This window comes from Entelurus aequoreus, linkage group LG20, assembly GCF_033978785.1.
Source record: "Entelurus aequoreus isolate RoL-2023_Sb linkage group LG20, RoL_Eaeq_v1.1, whole genome shotgun sequence".
Classification (NCBI taxonomy): domain Eukaryota; kingdom Metazoa; phylum Chordata; class Actinopteri; order Syngnathiformes; family Syngnathidae; genus Entelurus; species Entelurus aequoreus.
This window is the reverse complement of record NC_084750.1, coordinates 10,581,468-10,599,885: the sequence shown is the minus strand read 5'-3', so window position 1 is coordinate 10,599,885 and position 18,418 is coordinate 10,581,468. Positions and strand designations below refer to the sequence as shown.

The following is an 18,418-nucleotide window of genomic DNA, read 5'->3' as shown; positions in this document are numbered from 1 at the left end:
GATGTTGATGTAGATGTTGATGTAGATGTTGATGTAGATGTAGATGTTGATGTAGATGTAGATGTAGATGTAGATGTAGATGTAGATGTTGATGTAGATGTTGATGTAGATGTTGATGTAGATGTAGATGTTGATGTAGATGTAGATGATGTAGATGTTGATGTAGATGTTGATGTAGATGTAGATGTAGATGTAGATGTAGATGTTGATGTAGATGTTGATGTAGATGTTGATGTAGATGTAGATGTAGATGTTGATGTAGATGTTGATGTAGATGTAGATGTTGATGTAGATGTAGATGATGTAGATGTTGATGTAGATGTTGATGTAGATGTAGATGATGATGTAGATGTAGATGTTGATGTTGATGTAGATGTAGATGATGTAGATGTAGATGTAGATGTTGATGTAGATGATGATGTAGATGTAGTTGATGTAGATGTTGATGTAGATGTAGATGTAGATGATGTTGATGTAGATGTAGATGTTGATGTAGATGTAGATGTAGATGATGTAGATGTAGATGTTGATGTAGATGTTGATGTAGATGTTGATGTAGATGTTGATGTAGATGTAGATGTTGATGTAGATGTAGATGATGTAGATGTTGATGTAGATGTTGATGTAGATGTAGATGTTGATGTAGATGTTGATGTAGATGTAGATGTAGATGTTGATGTAGATGTTGATGTAGATGTAGATGTTGATGTAGATGTAGATGATGTAGATGTTGATGTAGATGTTGATGTAGATGTAGATGATGATGTAGATGTAGATGTTGATGTTGATGTAGATGTAGATGATGTAGATGTAGATGTAGATGTTGATGTAGATGATGATGTAGATGTAGTTGATGTAGATGTTGATGTAGATGTAGATGTAGATGATGTTGATGTAGATGTAGATGTAGATGATGTAGATGTAGATGTTGATGTAGATGTTGATGTAGATGTTGATGTAGATGTTGATGTAGATGTAGATGTAGATGTAGATGTAGATGATGTAGATGTAGATGATGTAGATGTAGATGTTGGTGTAGATGTTGGTGTTGATGTAGATGTTGATGTAGATGTAGATGTAGATGTTGATGTAGATGTTCATGTAGATGTAGATGTTGATGTAGATGTAGATGTTGATGTAGATGATGTTGATGTAGATGTAGATGTAGATGATGTAGATGTAGATGTTGATGTAGATGTTGATGTAGATGTAGATGTAGATGTAGATGTTGATGTAGATGTAGATGTAGATGTTGATGTAGATGTTGATGTAGATGTAGATGATGTAGATGTTGATGTAGGTGTAGATGTTGGTGTAGATGTTGATGTAGATGTTGATGATGTAGATGTTGATGTTGATGTTGATGTAGATGTAGATGTAGATGATGTAGATGCTGATGTAGATGTTGATGTAGATGTTGATGTAGATGATGTAGATGTAGATGTAAATGTAGATGTTGATGTAGATGTAGATGTTGATGTAGATGTTGATGTAGATGTAGATGTTGATGTAGATGTTGATGTAGATGTAGATGTAGATATAGATGATGTAGATGTTGATGTTGGTGTATATGTTGGTGTAGATGTTGGTGTAGATGTTGATGATGTAGATGTAGATGTAAATGTAGTAGATGATGATGTAGATGTTGATGTTGATGTTGATGTAGATGTAGATGATGTAGATGTAGATGTTGGTGTAGATGTTGATGTAGATGTTGATGTAGATGTTGATGTAGATGTTGATGTAGATGTAGTTGTAGTAGATGATGTTGATGTTGATGTAGATGTAGTAGATGATGTTGATGTAGATGATGTTGATGTAGATGATGTAGATGTAGATGATGTAGATGTTGATGTAGATGTAGATGTTGATGTTGATGTAGATGATGTAGATGTAGATGATGTAGATGTAGATGATGTAGATGTAGATGATGTAGATGTTGATGTAGATGTAGATGTAGATGTTGATGTAGATGTTGATGTAAATTATGTTGATGTAGATGTAGATGTTGATGTTGATGTAGATGTAGATGTAGATGTAGATGTTGATGTAGATGTTGATGTAGATGTAGATGTAGATGTAGATGCCCATATCGGCTGTTCAGATTGACTTTACAAAAGAGAAGTGTAGGATACTTCTCTTGTTGCCTTATTTGTATTTTGACTTTATTAAATGTATTTATATTATCATTTGGTGCAGCCGGGCCGGAGCAGGAGGGGATAGAAAGAGAGAAAAAGGAAGACAGAGGGGGGAATTGTGGGGACAAGAGGGGGATTAGACAGAGAGACAACAACAACAACAGCAAACACAGAAACAACAACAACAACAAACACAACAACAACAGAGCAACATCAGCAAATACGACATGTACAAATATGATAGTAAAAGTAATAGCAAATAAGCAGTTAGCGAAAATAAAAAATAATACAGAAATGACAATGAGCATTATTACACTAAAAATGGAGCAATACAAATACCAATAGAAATAGTGCTATTGATAATAAACAATACCAATACTTTACCTTTATTATCAACAATACAATTGTTCAAATGCAACAATACATATACGTAATGATAACTTGAGATACGAAAGAATGCAGAAAAATGGAGGGGAAAAAAGAGAAGCAACCTTAACCTTGTAGATTGTTATAGTAACAATAGGTTAAGCTTTGTCAGTGTGCCATGTGTTATACCCAGTTTACCCTAGGGCAACAACGTTAATATATGTTTGATGAAACCTGATTATGTGCATGAGTGTATGTGTGCATATGTACTTGTATATGTACAGTATGTGTATATGTATGTTTGTACAGTGAATGTATATGTACAGTATGTGTATATGTGTGTACAGCGAATGTATATGTACAGTATGTGTATGTGTGCTTGTACAGTGAATGTATATGTACAGTATGTGTATATGTGTACTTGTACAGTGAATGTATATGTACAGTATGTGTATATGTGTGTTTGTACAGTGAATGTATATGTACAGTATGTGTATATGTGTGTACAGCGAATGTATATGTACAGTATGTGTATATGTGTGTTTGTACAGTGAATGTATATGTACAGTATGTGTATGTGTGTGCTTGTACAGTGAATGTATATGTACAGTATGTGTATATGTGTGTTTGTACAGTGAATGTATATGTACAGTATGTGTATATGTGTGTTTGTACAGTGAATGTATATGTACAGTATGTGTATATGTGTGTTTGTACAGTGAATGTATATGTACAGTATGTGTATATGTGTGTTTGTACAGTGAATGTATATGTACAGTATGTGTATATGTGTGTTTGTACAGTGAATGTATATGTACAGTATGTGTATATGTGTGTTTGTACAGTGAATGTATATGTACAGTATGTGTATACAGTATGTTTGTATGCCCCCACGCAGCCAAGCCGGACAGCGACAGGAACCCCAGAGCCTGGCCCACCGCAAATTCACCTTCTAGAACATTCCTCCGCTGCTTTTGTGTGTGGGACTAGACTAGAGTTGCATGGTTGTGTGCAACAGATGGCCAGCATGTGTCTAAATAATAATAATGCAGATTAATGGGGGAGATTACAAAGTGAATCACTCTTCATCTTCTAGAGGACATATTTGCTGTTCTGGAATATTCTGCAGCACAACTCCCACATCAACATGTCGCCGTATAAATAGAAATCTCTTCAATGGTGATGTCATCGCCCACCTGAGGCCAACCTCCGCTAACATTCTTAGCCCTCTTGGAGTTTGCACAACATCTTTTTCAGACACGCTTTTTCTCAAGGTCAGGGACTGTGCACACACACATTCTCCCAAGGTCAGGGATTGTGCACACACACATTCTCCCAAGGTCAGGGATTGTGCACACACACATTCTCCCAAGGTCAGGGATTGTGCACACACACATTCTCCCAAGGTCAGGGACTGAGGGACTTGTCAATAAAGTTAGTCAGACATGATGTTGTTGGACAAAGATCTTCTATATGACAGGAGAGCCCTGCCGCGTTTAATAATTGACCGCGGTCTGCGTAATACTGTAGTCAAAGATCCTGTGTGACAGGAGCGCTTTGCTGTTTGTTGTTCAGGGCCTATGGGAGAGAAGCATGAGTCAAAGATTGTCTATATGTGACAGAAGTGTATTATTGTGTTTATTGATTTACTTTAAAAAGAGTAGTCAAAGATTGTCTATACGTGACAGAAGTGTTTTATTGTGTTTAATGATTTGCTTTAAAAGACATGAGTCAAAGATTGTCTATATGTGACAGTTTTTTTTATTGTCGATTTACTTAAAAACAGTAGCCAAAGATTGTCTATATGTCAGTTTTTTTAAATTGTGTTTGACGATTTACTTTAAAAACAGTAGTCAAAGATTGTCTATATGTGACAGAAGTGTTTTATTGTGTTTAATGATTTGCTTAAAAGACATGAGTCAAAGATTGTCTATTTGTGACAGGAGTTTTTTTTTATTGTCGATTTACTTAAAAACAGTAGCCAAAGATTGTCTATATATGTCAGTTTTTTAAAATTGTGTTTGACGATTTACTTTAAAAACAGTAGCCAAAGATTGTCTATATGTGACAGAAGTCTTTTATTGTGTTTAATGATTTGCTTTAAAAACAGTAGTCAAAGATTGTCTATATGTGACAGAAGTGTTTTATTGTGTTTAATGATTTGCTTAAAAGACAGGAGTCAAAGATTGTCTATTTGTGACAGTTTTTTTTTATTGTCGATTTACTTAAAAACAGTAGCCAAAGATTGTCTATATGTCAGTTTTTTTAAATTGTGTTTGACGATTTACTTTAAAAACAGTAGCCAAAGATTGTCTATATGTGACAGAAGTCTTTTATTGTGTTTAATGATTTGCTTTAAAAACATGAGTCAAAGATTGTCTATATGTGACAGAAGTGTTTTATTGTGTTTAATGATTTGCTTAAAAGACAGGAGTCAAAGATTGTCTATTTGTGACAGTTTTTTTTATTGTCGATTTACTTAAAAACAGTAGCCAAAGATTGTCTATATGTCAGTTTTTTTAAATTGTGTTTGACGATTTACTTTAAAAACAGTAGTCAAAGATTGTCTATATGTGACATGTGACAGAAGTCTTTTATTGTGTTTAATGATTTGCTTAAAAGACATGAGTCAAAGATTGTCTATTTGTGACAGGAGTTTTTTTTATTGTCGATTTACTTAAAAACAGTAGCCAAAGATTGTCTATATGTCAGTTTTTTTAAATTGTGTTTGACGATTTGCTTTAAAAACTTGAGTCAAAGATTGTCTATATGTGACAGAAGTCTTTTATTGTGTTTAATGATTTGCTTAAAAGACATGAGTCAAAGATTGTCTATAAGTGACAGAAATGTTTTATTGTGTTTAATGATTTGCTTTAAAAGCATGAGTCAAAGATTGTCTATATGTGACAGGAGTCTTTTGTTGTGTTTAATGATTTGCTTTAAAAGACATGAGTCAAAGATTGTCTATATGTGACAGTTTTTTTATTGTCGATTTACTTAAAAAACAGTAGTCAAAGATTGTCTATATGTGGCAGGAGTGTTTTATTGTGTTTAATGATTTGCTTAAAAGACATGAGTCAAAGAGTGTCTATTTGTGACAGGAGTTTTTTTTTATTGTCGATTTACTTAAAAACAGTAGCCAAAGATTGTCTATATATGTCAGTTTTTTTAAATTGTGTTTGACGATTTACTTTAAAAACAGTAGTCAAAGATTGTCTATATGTGACATGTGACAGAAGTCTTTTATTGTGTTTAATGATTTGCTTAAAAGACATGAGTCAAAGATTGTCTATTTGTGACAGGAGTTTTTTTTATTGTCGATTTACTTAAAAACAGTAGCCAAAGATTGTCTATACATGTCAGTTTTTTTAAATTGTGTTTGACGATTTCCTTTAAAAACAGTAGTCAAAGATTGTCTATATGTGACAGAAGTGTATTATTGTGTTTAATGATTTGCTTAAAAGACATGAGTCAAAGATTGTCTATTTGTGACAGGAGTTTTTTATTTATTGTCGGTTTACTTAAAAACAGTAGTCAAAGATTGTCTATATGTGGCAGAAGTGTATTATTGTGTTTAATGATTTGCTTAAAAGCATGAGTCGAAGATTGTCTATATGTGACAGAAGTATTTTATCGTGTTTAATGATTTGCTTTAAAAACAGTAGTCAAAGATTGTCTATATGTGACAGAAGTGTTTTATTGTGTTTAATGATTTGCTTAAAAGACCTGAGTCAAAGATTGTTTATATGTGACAGAAGTATTTTATTGTGTTTAATGATTTGCTTTAAAAACAGTAGTCAAAGATTGTCTATATGTGACAGAAGTGTTTTATTGTGTTTAATGATTTGCTTAAAAGACATGAGTCAAAGATTGTCTATATGTGACAGGAGTTTTTTTTGGTCGATTTACTTAAAAATAGTAGCCAAAGATTGTCTATATGTCAGTTTTTTTAAATTGTGTTTGACGATTTACTTTAAAAGCATGAGTCAAAGATTGTCTATAAGTGACATGTGACAGAAGTCTTTTATTGTGTTTAATGATTTGCTTAAAAGACATGAGTCAAAGATTGTCTATTTGTGACAGAAGTGTTTTATTGTGTTTAATGATTTGCTTAAAAGACATGAGTCAAAGATTGTCTATTTGTGACAGTTTATTTTATTGTCGATTTACTTAAAAACAGTAGCCAAAGATTGTCTATATATGTCAGTTTTTTTAAAATTGTGTTTGACGATTAACTTTAAAAACAGTAGTCAAAGATTGTCTATATGTGACAGAAGTCTTTTATTGTGTTTAATGATTTGCTTTAAAAACATGAGTCAAAGATTGTCTATATGTGACAGAAGTCTTTTATTGTGTTTAATGATTTGCTTTAAAAGACGAGTCAAAGATTGTCTATTTGTAACAGGAGTTTTTTTGGTCGATTTACTGAAAAACAGTAGCCAAAGATTGTCTATATATGTCAGTTTTTCGAAATTGTGTTTGACGATTTACTTTAAAAACAGTAGTCAAAGATTGTCTATATGTGACAGAAGTGTTTTATTGTGTTTAATGATTTGCTTAAAAGACATGAGTCAAAGATTGTCTATTTGTGACAGGAGATTTTTTTCTTGTCGATTTACTTAAAGTGCATATAGTAAATATTGTACTTACTGTACAATACTTACTGTACTGTACATACAGTACTTACTGTACAGTGTATACAGTACTTAATGTACAGCACATACAGTACTTACTGTACATGTCATAAACACTGTACTGTACATACTGTACTTACTGTACTGTATATACAGTACTTACTGTACAGTGCATACAGTAAATATTGTACTTAATGTATTCACTGTAACAGTACATACAGTACTTACTGTACTGTACATACAGTATCTACTGTACAGTACATACAGTACATGAATCACATACAGTAAATACTGTACATACGGTAGAGTGCAAATTACATGAAGCACATTAAGTATGTACAGTACATGAAGTACATACAGTAAATACAATACTTACTGTACAGTACATACAGTACATGAAGCACATACAGTAAATACTGTAGAGTACATAGTACATGAGGCACATACAGTATGTACAGTACATGAAGCACATACAGTAAGTACAGTACATGAGGCACATACAGTATGTACAGTACATGAGGCACATACAGTAAGTACAGTACATGAGGCACATACAGTAAGTACAGTACATGAAGCACATACAGTATGTACAGTACATGAGGCACATACAGTATGTACAGTACATGAGGCACATACAGTAAGTACAGTTAAAGTACATGTTAAAGACAGGTAGGAAAAACAATAACTGGTTTGTTATTAACCGCCTGGAATGACCGTACGCTGTCTTTAAGTTGAAGTGGAGCGGTAGTTGTTTTTTCGGTGACACCGAGTGAGACAATTCATGAAGTTAGGCTCGTGACAGTAAGTTGAATGATGCGGACACATTTGTTACTGTCTTGTTTTGTTGTTCTGCCTTGGAGACTTTGTATGTGCAAGTAATATACAACTATAATTATTTAATACTTGTCTATATTGTATTGTATGTTTATATTATTACCTATGTCTAGCATGTGTGCTATTGTGTGCTTAGCTGTTGTGTAGCTTCTATCTCCTAGTAGCCTATAGCCTGGCATGTTTACATTTAGTAAATGACCTGATTATTGTTTCTAGCGACACCAAGTGGTCACAGTAATTCATGACGCAGCATGTTGAATGACGCGGACACGTTTGTTCCTGGATACTTTAATTACCTTCTGCCTTGGAGACTTTGTATATGTAAGTAATATGCAACTATGATTATTTAATACTTGTTTATATTGACACATGTGCTGTTTTGTATTGTTCAATGATTATTACCTATGTCTAGCATGTGTGCTAGTGTGTGCTTAGCTGTTGTGTAGCTTCTATCTCCTAGTGGCCTATAGCCTGGCATGTTTACATTTAGTAAATGACCTGATTATTGTTTTTAGCGACACTTAGTGGTCACAATAATTCATGAAGTTAGGCTCATGACAGTAAGTTGAATGATGCGGACACGTTTGTTACTGTCTTGTTTTGTTGTTCTGCCTTGGAGACTTTGTATGTGCAAGTAATATACAACTTTAATTATTTAATACTTGTTTATATTGTATTGTATGTTTATATTATTACCTATGTCTAGCATGTGTGCTATTGTGTGCTTAGCTGTTGTGTAGCTTCTATCTCCTAGTAGCCTTGAGTGTAGCATGTTTACATTTAGTAAATGACCTGATTATTGTTTTTAGCGACACCAAGTGGTCACAGTAATTCACGATGCAGCACGTTGAATGACGCGGACACGTTTGTTCCTGGATACTTTAACTAGCTTCTGCCTTGGAGACTTTGTACGTGTAAGTAATATGCAACTATGATTATTTAATACTTGTTTATTTTGACACATGTGCTGTTTTGTATTGTTCAATGATTAGTACCTATGTCTAGCATGTGTGCTAGTGTGTGCTTAGCTGTTGTGTAGCTTCTATCTCCTAGTGACCTATAGCCTGGCATGTTTACATTTTGTAAATGACCTGATTATTGTTTTTGGCGACACTTAGTGGTCACAATAATTCATGAAGTTAGGCTCATGACAGTAAGTTGAATGATGCGGACACGTTTGTTACTGTCTTGTTTTGTTGTTCTGCCTTGGAGACTTTGTGTGTGTAAGTAATATACAACTATAATTATTTAATACTTGTTTATATTGTATTGTATGTTTATATTATTACCTATGTCTAGCATGTGTGCTAGTGTGTGCTTAGCTGTTGCGTAGCTTCTATCTCCTAGTAGCCTAGAGTGTAGCATGTTTACATTTAGTAAATGACCTGATTATTGTTTTTAGCGACACCAAGTGGTCACAGTAATTCATGATGCAGCATGTTGAATGACGTGGACACGTTTGTTCCTGGATACTTTAATTACCTTCTGCCTTGGAGACTTTGTATATGTAAGTAATATGCAACTATGATTATTTAATACATGTTTATTTTGACACATGTGCTGTTTTGTATTGTTCAATGATTATTACCTATGTCTAGCATGTGTGCTAGTGTGTGCTTAGCTGTTGCGTAGCTTCTATCTCCTAGTGGCCTATAGCCTGGCATGTTTACATTTTGTAAATGACCTGATTATTGTTTCTAGCGACACCAAGTGGTCACAGTAATTCATGACGCAGCACGTTGAATGACGCGGACACGTTTGTTCCTGGATACTTGAATTACCTTCTGCCTTGGAGACTTTGTATATGTAAGTAATATGCAACTATGATTATTTAATACATGTTTATTTTGACACATGTGCTGTTTTGTATTGTTCAATGATTATTACCTACGTCTAGCATGTGTGCTAGTGTGTGCTTAGCTGTTGCGTAGCTTCTATCTCCTAGTAGCCTATAGCCTTGCATGTTTACATTTAGTAAATTACCTGATTATTGTTTTTAGCGACACCAAGTGGTCACAATAATTCATGATGCAGCACGTTGAATGACGCGGACACGTTTGTTCCTGGCTACTTTAAATACCTTCTGTCTTGGAGACTTTGTATGTGTAAGTAATATGCAACTATGATTATTTAATACATGTTTATTTTGACACGTGCTGTTTTGTATTGTTCAATGATTATTACCTATGTCTAGCATGTGTGCTAGTGTGTGCTTAGCTGTTGCGTAGCTTCTATCTCCTAGTGGCCTATAGCCTAGCATGTTTAAATTTAGTAAATGACCTGATTATTGTTTTTAGCGACACCTAGTGGTCACAATAATTCATGACGCGACACGTTGAATGACGCGGACACGTTTGTTCCTGGATACTTTAACTAGCTTCTGCCTTGGAGACTTTGTATGTGTAAGTAATATGCAACTATGATTATTTAATACATGTTTATTTTGACACATGTGCTGTTTTGTATTGTTCAATGATTATTACCTATGTCTAGCATGTGTGCTAGTGTGTGCTTAGCTGTTGCGTAGCTTCTATCTCCTAGTGGCCTATAGCCTGGCATGTTTACATTTTGTAAATGACCTGATTATTGTTTTTGGCGACACTTAATGGTCACAATAATTCATGAAGTTAGGCTCATGACAGTAAGTTGAATGATGCGGACACGTTTGTTACTGTCTTGTTTTGTTGTTCTGCCTTGGAGACTTTGTATGTGCAAGTAATATACAACTTTAATTATTTAATACTTGTTTATATTGTATTGTATGTTTATATTATTACCTATGTCTAGCATGTGTGCTAGTGTGTGCTTAGCTGTTGCGTAGCTGCTATCTCCTAGTGGCCTATAGCCTGGCATGTTTACATTTAGTAAATGACCTGATTATTGTTTCTAGCGACACCAAGTGGTCACAATAATTCATGACGCGGCACACTGAATGACGCGGACACGTTTGTTCCTGGATACTTTACCTAGCTTCTGCCTTGGAGACTTTGTACGTGTAAGTAATATGCAACTATGATTATTTAATACTTGTTTATATTGACACATGTGCTGTTTTGTATTGTTCAATGATTATTACCTATGTCTAGCATGTGTGCTAGTGTGTGCTTAGCTGTTGTGTAGCGGCTAGCTCCTTGCATGTTTACCTTTTTTTGTGCATAATGTCAACATGTAACATATTACAGAAGACGGCACAGGTGTGTGCAGGTAGTGTACAGGTGCATCATGTCAACATGTAACATATCAAATATTGAAATGATGAATACAATATGCGTTATGATGGATATATCCATAACATGATCATATATGACTGATTCAGCACCGCGGACAGTTCCCCCCCCCGTTTTAGCCCCGCCCCTCCACGCCCACGCGGACCAATCAGAAGGCAGCTTGCCTCCCCGCGGCGGCGCTTAGGAGAGCGGGATGCTGGCAGAGTGTTAGCCCAGAGAAGAGGAGGGGAGCCCGGCCTGGAGTAACTCATGCCTCGGATGTATTCAAGCAAACATTTCAGCTTCCATTGGACAAATATTCTTGTCGCCTGAAACATTTTGTTGTTGTTGTTGTCTTCTCTTGGACAGCAGCTCGAACATCCTTTATTCAAGTTTTGATTTTTTTTGTTGTTTGTTTTTTTGTTGTTAGTTTTCGCTTCCCCTCGAAGCGCACGTTGCTGGGAGAGCGAGCCGGGAGCAGGACGGGATGGGCAGCAGCGACCAGTACTTGCCGGAGCTGCTGGCGGAGAAAAGCACGCTGCAGCCGGCTTTCCGGCACTCCATGCGGCTTCTGGAGCAAGGTGAGGGACACTACATTAGGTACACCTGCACTAGACTGCAGCACGCATTGCATATTTCACCCCGACACCAACATTATTGTTTGGCACTTGTGGCTTCTTATTAAATAACTTTTTTTGAAATAGATTCAATCTTCAAACTTTAGTTGATATGATGTCAAAATAATAATACAAATATATTAATCCACACCACGCATTTATTTCAATACTTTGTGGTCTGAACTTACAAAAAAAATAATATTTTGGTAATATTTTGTCTCTTTCTAAACTGTTTTTATCTTATAAATATTGTTGTGTGATATCAAAGCTGCTTGAAAAGCAGTAAAAAGCAGAATCATCATAGAATGTTTGATTCCTACTGTGTGAGGCGTGTACAGTATATGAGCCGTTACCGTATATTTACCTCTATGTACTGTATATTGACATCTTTATACTGTATACTTACCTCTACATACTGTATATTTACCACTATGTACAATATATTGGCATCTTTATACTGTATATTTACCTCTATATACTGTATATTTACCACTATGTACTATATATTGCCATCTTTATACTGTATATTTACCTCTATATACTGTATATTTACCACTATGTACTATATATTGGCATCTTTATACTGTATATGTACCTCTATATACTGTATATTTACCACTATGTACTATATATTGGCATCTTTATACTGTATATTTACCTCTATATACTGTATATTTACCACTATGTACTATATATTGGCATCTTTATACTGTATATTTACCTCTATATACTGTATATTTACCACTATGTACTATATATTGGCATCTTTATACTGTATATTTACCTCTATATACTGTATATTTACATCTTTATACTGTATACTTACCTCTATATACAGTATATTTACCTCTATATACTGTATATTTACCACTATGTACTATATATTGGTATCTTTATACGGTATATTTACCTCTATATACTGTATATTTACCACTATGTACTATATATTTACCTCTATATACTGTATATTTACCTCTATATACTGTATATTTACCACTATGTACTATATATTGACATCTATATACTGTATATTTACCTCTATATACTGTATATTTACCACTATGTACTATATATTGGCATCTTTATACTGTATATTTACCTCTATATACTGTATATTTACCACTATGTACTATATATTGCCATCTTTATACTGTATATTTACCTCTATATACTGTATACTTACCTCTATATATTGTATATTTACCTCTATATACTGTATATTTACCTCTATATATTGTATATTTACCTCTATATACTGTATATTTACCTCTATATACTGTATATTTACCTCTATATACTGTATATTTACCACTATGTACTATATATTGGCATCTTTATACTGTATATTTACCTCTATATACTGTATATTTACATTCATTTCCTTTCATTTTTCATTTATTTATTTATTTCAGGCAATGACAAAGACGTACAAGTTGACAAAACACAATAATATAAATAATATAGTGCATTATTGTCCAGTTTTGCCTGAAAGGGAGTGGGAAGAAGATCATTTATTTAATCCCACCCTCAGTTCTCCATTCAGTGATTATTCACGTGACTTTCACTCTCACTTTGTTCAAGGATTATAATACACATGTTGTATCATAGTGGCATTACCACAGGTAACAATAAGTATTACACTGTAACAATCATTTACCACTATGTACTATATATTGACATCTATATACTGTATATTTACCTCTATATACTGTATATGTATCTCTATGTACTGTATATTGACATTTATATACTGTATATATATATATATATATATATAGGTAAATATACAGTATATAAATGTCAATATACAGTACATAGAGATACATATACTGTATATTTACCTCTATATACTGTATATGTATCTCTATGTACTGTATATTGACATTTATATACTGTATATATATATATATATATATATAGGTAAATATACAGTATATAAATGTCAATATACAGTACATAGAGATACATATACAGTATATAGAGGTAAATATACAGTATATGTATCTCTATGTACTGTATATTGACATCTATATACTGTATATGTACCTCTATGTACTGTATATGTACCTCTATATACTGTATATGTACCTCTATATACTGTATATTGACCTCTATATACTGTATATTTACATCTATGTACTGTATATTGACCTTTATATACTGTATATTGACATCTATATGCTGTATATTGACATCTATAAACTGTATATTGACATCTATATGCTGTATATTGACATCTATAAACTGTATATTGACATATACTGTATATTTACCTCTATATACTGTATATTGACATCTATATGCTGTATATTTACATATATATACTGTATATTGACAGCTATATGCTGTATATTGACATCTATAAACTGTATATTGACATCTATATTCTGTATATTGACATCTATATGCTGTATATTGACATCTATAAACTGTATATTGACATCTATATGCTGTATATTGACATCTATAAACTGTATATTGACATCTATATGCTGTATATTGACATCTATATGCTGTATATTGACATCTATAAACTGTATATTGACATATACTGTATATTTACCTCTATATACTGTATATTGACATCTATATGCTGTATATTTACATATATATACTGTATATTGACAGCTATATGCTGTATATTGACATCTATAAACTGTATATTGACATCTATATTCTGTATATTGACATCTATATGCTGTATATTGACATCTATAAACTGTATATTGACATCTATAAACGGTATATTGACATATACTGTATATTTACCTCTATGTACTGTATATTGACATCTATGTACTGTATATTGACCTCTATATACTGTATATTGACATCTATATGCTGTATATTTACATATATATACTGTATATTGACATCTATAAACTGTATATTGACATCTATATACTGTATATTTACCTCTATGTACTGTATATTGACATCTATATACAGTATATTGACATCTATATGCTGTATATTGACATCTATAAACTGTATATTGACATCTATAAACTGTATATTGACATATACTGTATATTTACCTCTATGTACTGTATATTGACATCTATATACTGTATATTGACATCTATATACAGTATATTGACATCTATATTCTGTATATTTACATCTATGTACTGTATATTGACATCCATATACTGTATATTTACATCTATGTACTGTATATTGACATCCATATACTGTACAGTGTGTGTGTGCTCCTAATAGATAAAAACAAAACCTACAAGTACATTTGTTCTATTTTCAAGTAAATATGTGGACTATCAATAACACTTGAAGGACATCTAATAACAATAATAGTAATAAATAATAATAATAACCATGATGATTATCGTATAACACATTTATTTACTAAAGTCCCATTTTAGCGCTTCAGTTCTTTTTCTATGCTACACATAAATAATGAACACTAATAAATGTCTTGTAATTCCAAGCAAATGCAGTGTGAACCTTTATATATATATATATATATATATATATATATATATATATATATATATATATATATATATATATATATATATATATATATATATATATATATATATATATGATATTTCATGAAAGCAGAATGCAGAGACATGTCTAAAATAAAACAAAAAAGACTCTTGGGCAGTAAATGTTCCGCATGGTGATGTTCTTTTTTCTTTCCCGCCTTCTTGCTGCTGACTTTTCTACTTGATTATTCTGCGAGCTGCAAATATGAATATGAGATTATGGCTGGTCCACAGAGACTTGCTTTCAGGAGGAATTAGGGGAGTGTTCTGGATGACAAGCTCAGGAAGTGCTGTGATATCAAACTCCGGTATCATTTCATCATGTGCACTTGCTGTGGTCTTATTATAGCAGCTTTGTATGTGTGTCTTGTCACCATAACGACAGCGGATATCTGTCCGATACCAGCAAAAAACAAATAATGATATAAAAATGCATGTAAAATGTGTGATATCATGTGCGATACAAGCAATCCTGCACGTCTTTACTTGTGTGTGATATCATGTGTGATACAAGCAGTCCTGCAGCGTGTTTACTTGTGTGTGTGTGATATCAAGTGCGATACAAGCATTCCTGCAGCGTGTTTACTTGTGTGTGATATCATTTGCAATACAAGCAGTCCTGCAGCGCGTTTATTTGTGTGATTTCATTTGCGATACAAGCAGGCCTGCAGTGTGTTTACTTATGTGTGATATCATGTGCGATACAAGCAGTCCTGCAGCGTGTTTACTTGTGTGTGATATCATGTGCGATACAAGTAGTCCTGCAGCGCGTTTACTTGTGTGATTTCATTTGCGATACAAGCAGGCCTGCAGCGTGTTTACTTATGTGTGATATCATGTGCGATACAAGCAGTCCTGCAGCGTGTTTACTTGTGTGTGATATCAAGTGCGATACAAGCAGTCCTGCAGCACGTTTACTTGTGTGATATCATTTGCGATACAAGCAGACCTGCAGTGTGTTTACTTATGTGTGATATCATGTGCGATACAAGCAGTCCTGCAGCGTGTTTACTTGTGTGTGATATCATGTGCGATACAAGTAGTCCTGCAGCGCGTTTACTTGTGTGATTTCATTTGCGATACAAGCAGGCCTGCAGTGTGTTTACTTATGTGTGATATCATGTGCGATACAAGCAGTCCTGCAGCGTGTTTACTTGTGTGTGATATCATGTGCGATACAAGTAGTCCTGCAGCGCGTTTACTTGTGTGATTTCATTTGCGATACAAGCAGGCCTGCAGCGTGTTTACTTATGTGTGATATCATGTGCAATACAAGCAGTCCTGCAGCGTGTTTACTTGTGTGTGATATCAAGTGCGATACAAGCAGTCCTGCAGCACGTTTACTTGTGTGATATCATTTGCGATACAAGCAGGCCTGCAGTGTGTTTACTTATGTGTGATATCATGTGCGATACAAGCAGTCATGCAGCGTATTTACTTGTGTGTGATATCAAGTGCGATACAAGAAGTCCTGCAGCATTTTTACTTATGTGATATCATTTGCGATACAAGCAGGCCTGCAGTGTGTTTACTTATGTGTGATATCATGGCGATACAAGCAGTCCTGCAGCGTGTTTACTTGTGTGTGTGTGTGATATCATGTGAGATACAAGCAGTCCTGCAGCGTGTTTACTTGTGTGTGATATCAAGTGCGATACAAGCAGTCCTGCAGCGCGTTTACTTGTGTGATTTCATTTGCGATACAAGCAGGCCTGCAGCGTGTTTACTTATGTGTGATATCATGTGTGATACAAGCAGTCATGTAGCATGTTTACTTGTGTGTGATATCAAGTGTGATACAAGCAGTCATGCAGCGTGTTAACATGTGTGTGATATCATGTGCGATACAAGCAGTCCTGCAGCGTGTTTACTTGTGTGTGATATCAAGTGCGATACAAGCAGGCCTGCAGCGTGTTTACTTATGTGTGATATCATGTGTGATACAAGCAGTCATGTAGCATGTTTACTTGTGTGTGATTTCATGTGTGATACAAGCAGTCCTGCAGCGTGTTTACTTGTGTGTGATATCAAGTGTGATACAAGCAGTCATGCAGCGTGTTAACATGTGTGTGATATCATGTGCGATACAAGCAGTCCTGCAGCGTGTTTACTTGTGTGTGTATGGGATATCATGTGCGATACAAGCAGTCCCGCAGCGTGTTTACTTGTGTGGGATATCATGTGCGATACAAGCAGTCCTGCAGCGTGTTTACTTGTGTGGGATATCATGTACGATACAAGCAGTCCTGCAGCGTGTTTACTTGTGTGTGATATCATGTGCGATACAAGCAGTCCCGCAGCGTGTTTACTTGTGTGTGATATCATGTGCGATACAAGCAGTCCTGCAGCGTGTTTACTTGTGTGGGATATCATGTGCGATACAAGCAGTCCTGCAGCGTGTTTACTTGCGTGTGATATCATGTGCGATACAAGCAGTCCCGCAGCGTGTTTACTTGTGTGTGATATCTGCAGTTGTCGTTTTTACGGTAAAATCCTGCATTTAAGTTGCCAGAATTTTACTGTAAAAATGCAGTTTTGTATTTACAGTAAAAAAAACAACACTGTAAAATTCCATCAACTGAGCTGCCAGTTTTGCACCGTGAGAGACAACGATACTGGTTGTTACATTTACAGTAACAGTACCTTTTACGGTAACATTTTTGCGACTGACTTGTCACTTTTTGACTGTAAAATCTCAAAAATGTGTTGACATTGTACATAAAAAAACAAATCATCAAATGCGTGGGCAATTGTGTAATAATATCATTCAGTGTTAGACCTGTTAAAATGTAATATCGGAAATTATCTGTATCGTTTTTTTTATTATCGGTATCGGTGTTAATTTTTTTTAATTTTTTAAATTTTTTTTTTAAGTTAAATCCACATAAAAAACACAAGATACACTTACAATTAGTGCACCAAGCCAAAAAACCTCCCTCCCCCATTTACACTCATTCACACAAAAAGGTTGTTTCTTTCTGTTATTAATATTCTGCTTCCTACATTATATATCAATATATATCAATACAGTCTGCAAGGGATACAGTTATTAATATTAACAATATATATCAATACAGTCTGCAAGGGATACAGTCCGTAAGCACACATGAT

At 34.1% G+C, this 18,418-nt stretch overlaps 1 protein-coding gene across 2 annotated transcripts in view; it reads left to right on the top strand.

Annotated features, from left to right (window-relative positions):
* The window catches only part of LOC133635910 (KH domain-containing, RNA-binding, signal transduction-associated protein 3-like), a 340,548-nt gene that overhangs the window by 31,092 nt on the left and 291,038 nt on the right, over positions 1–18,418 (top strand). For both annotated transcript variants that reach the window (XM_062029365.1, XM_062029366.1), the window contains exon 2: positions 11,609–11,759. In XM_062029365.1, the coding sequence (XP_061885349.1) occupies positions 11,666–11,759 (94 nt within the window). In that variant the 5' untranslated portion in view covers positions 11,609–11,665. The remainder of the gene's footprint in view (positions 1–11,608; positions 11,760–18,418) is intronic.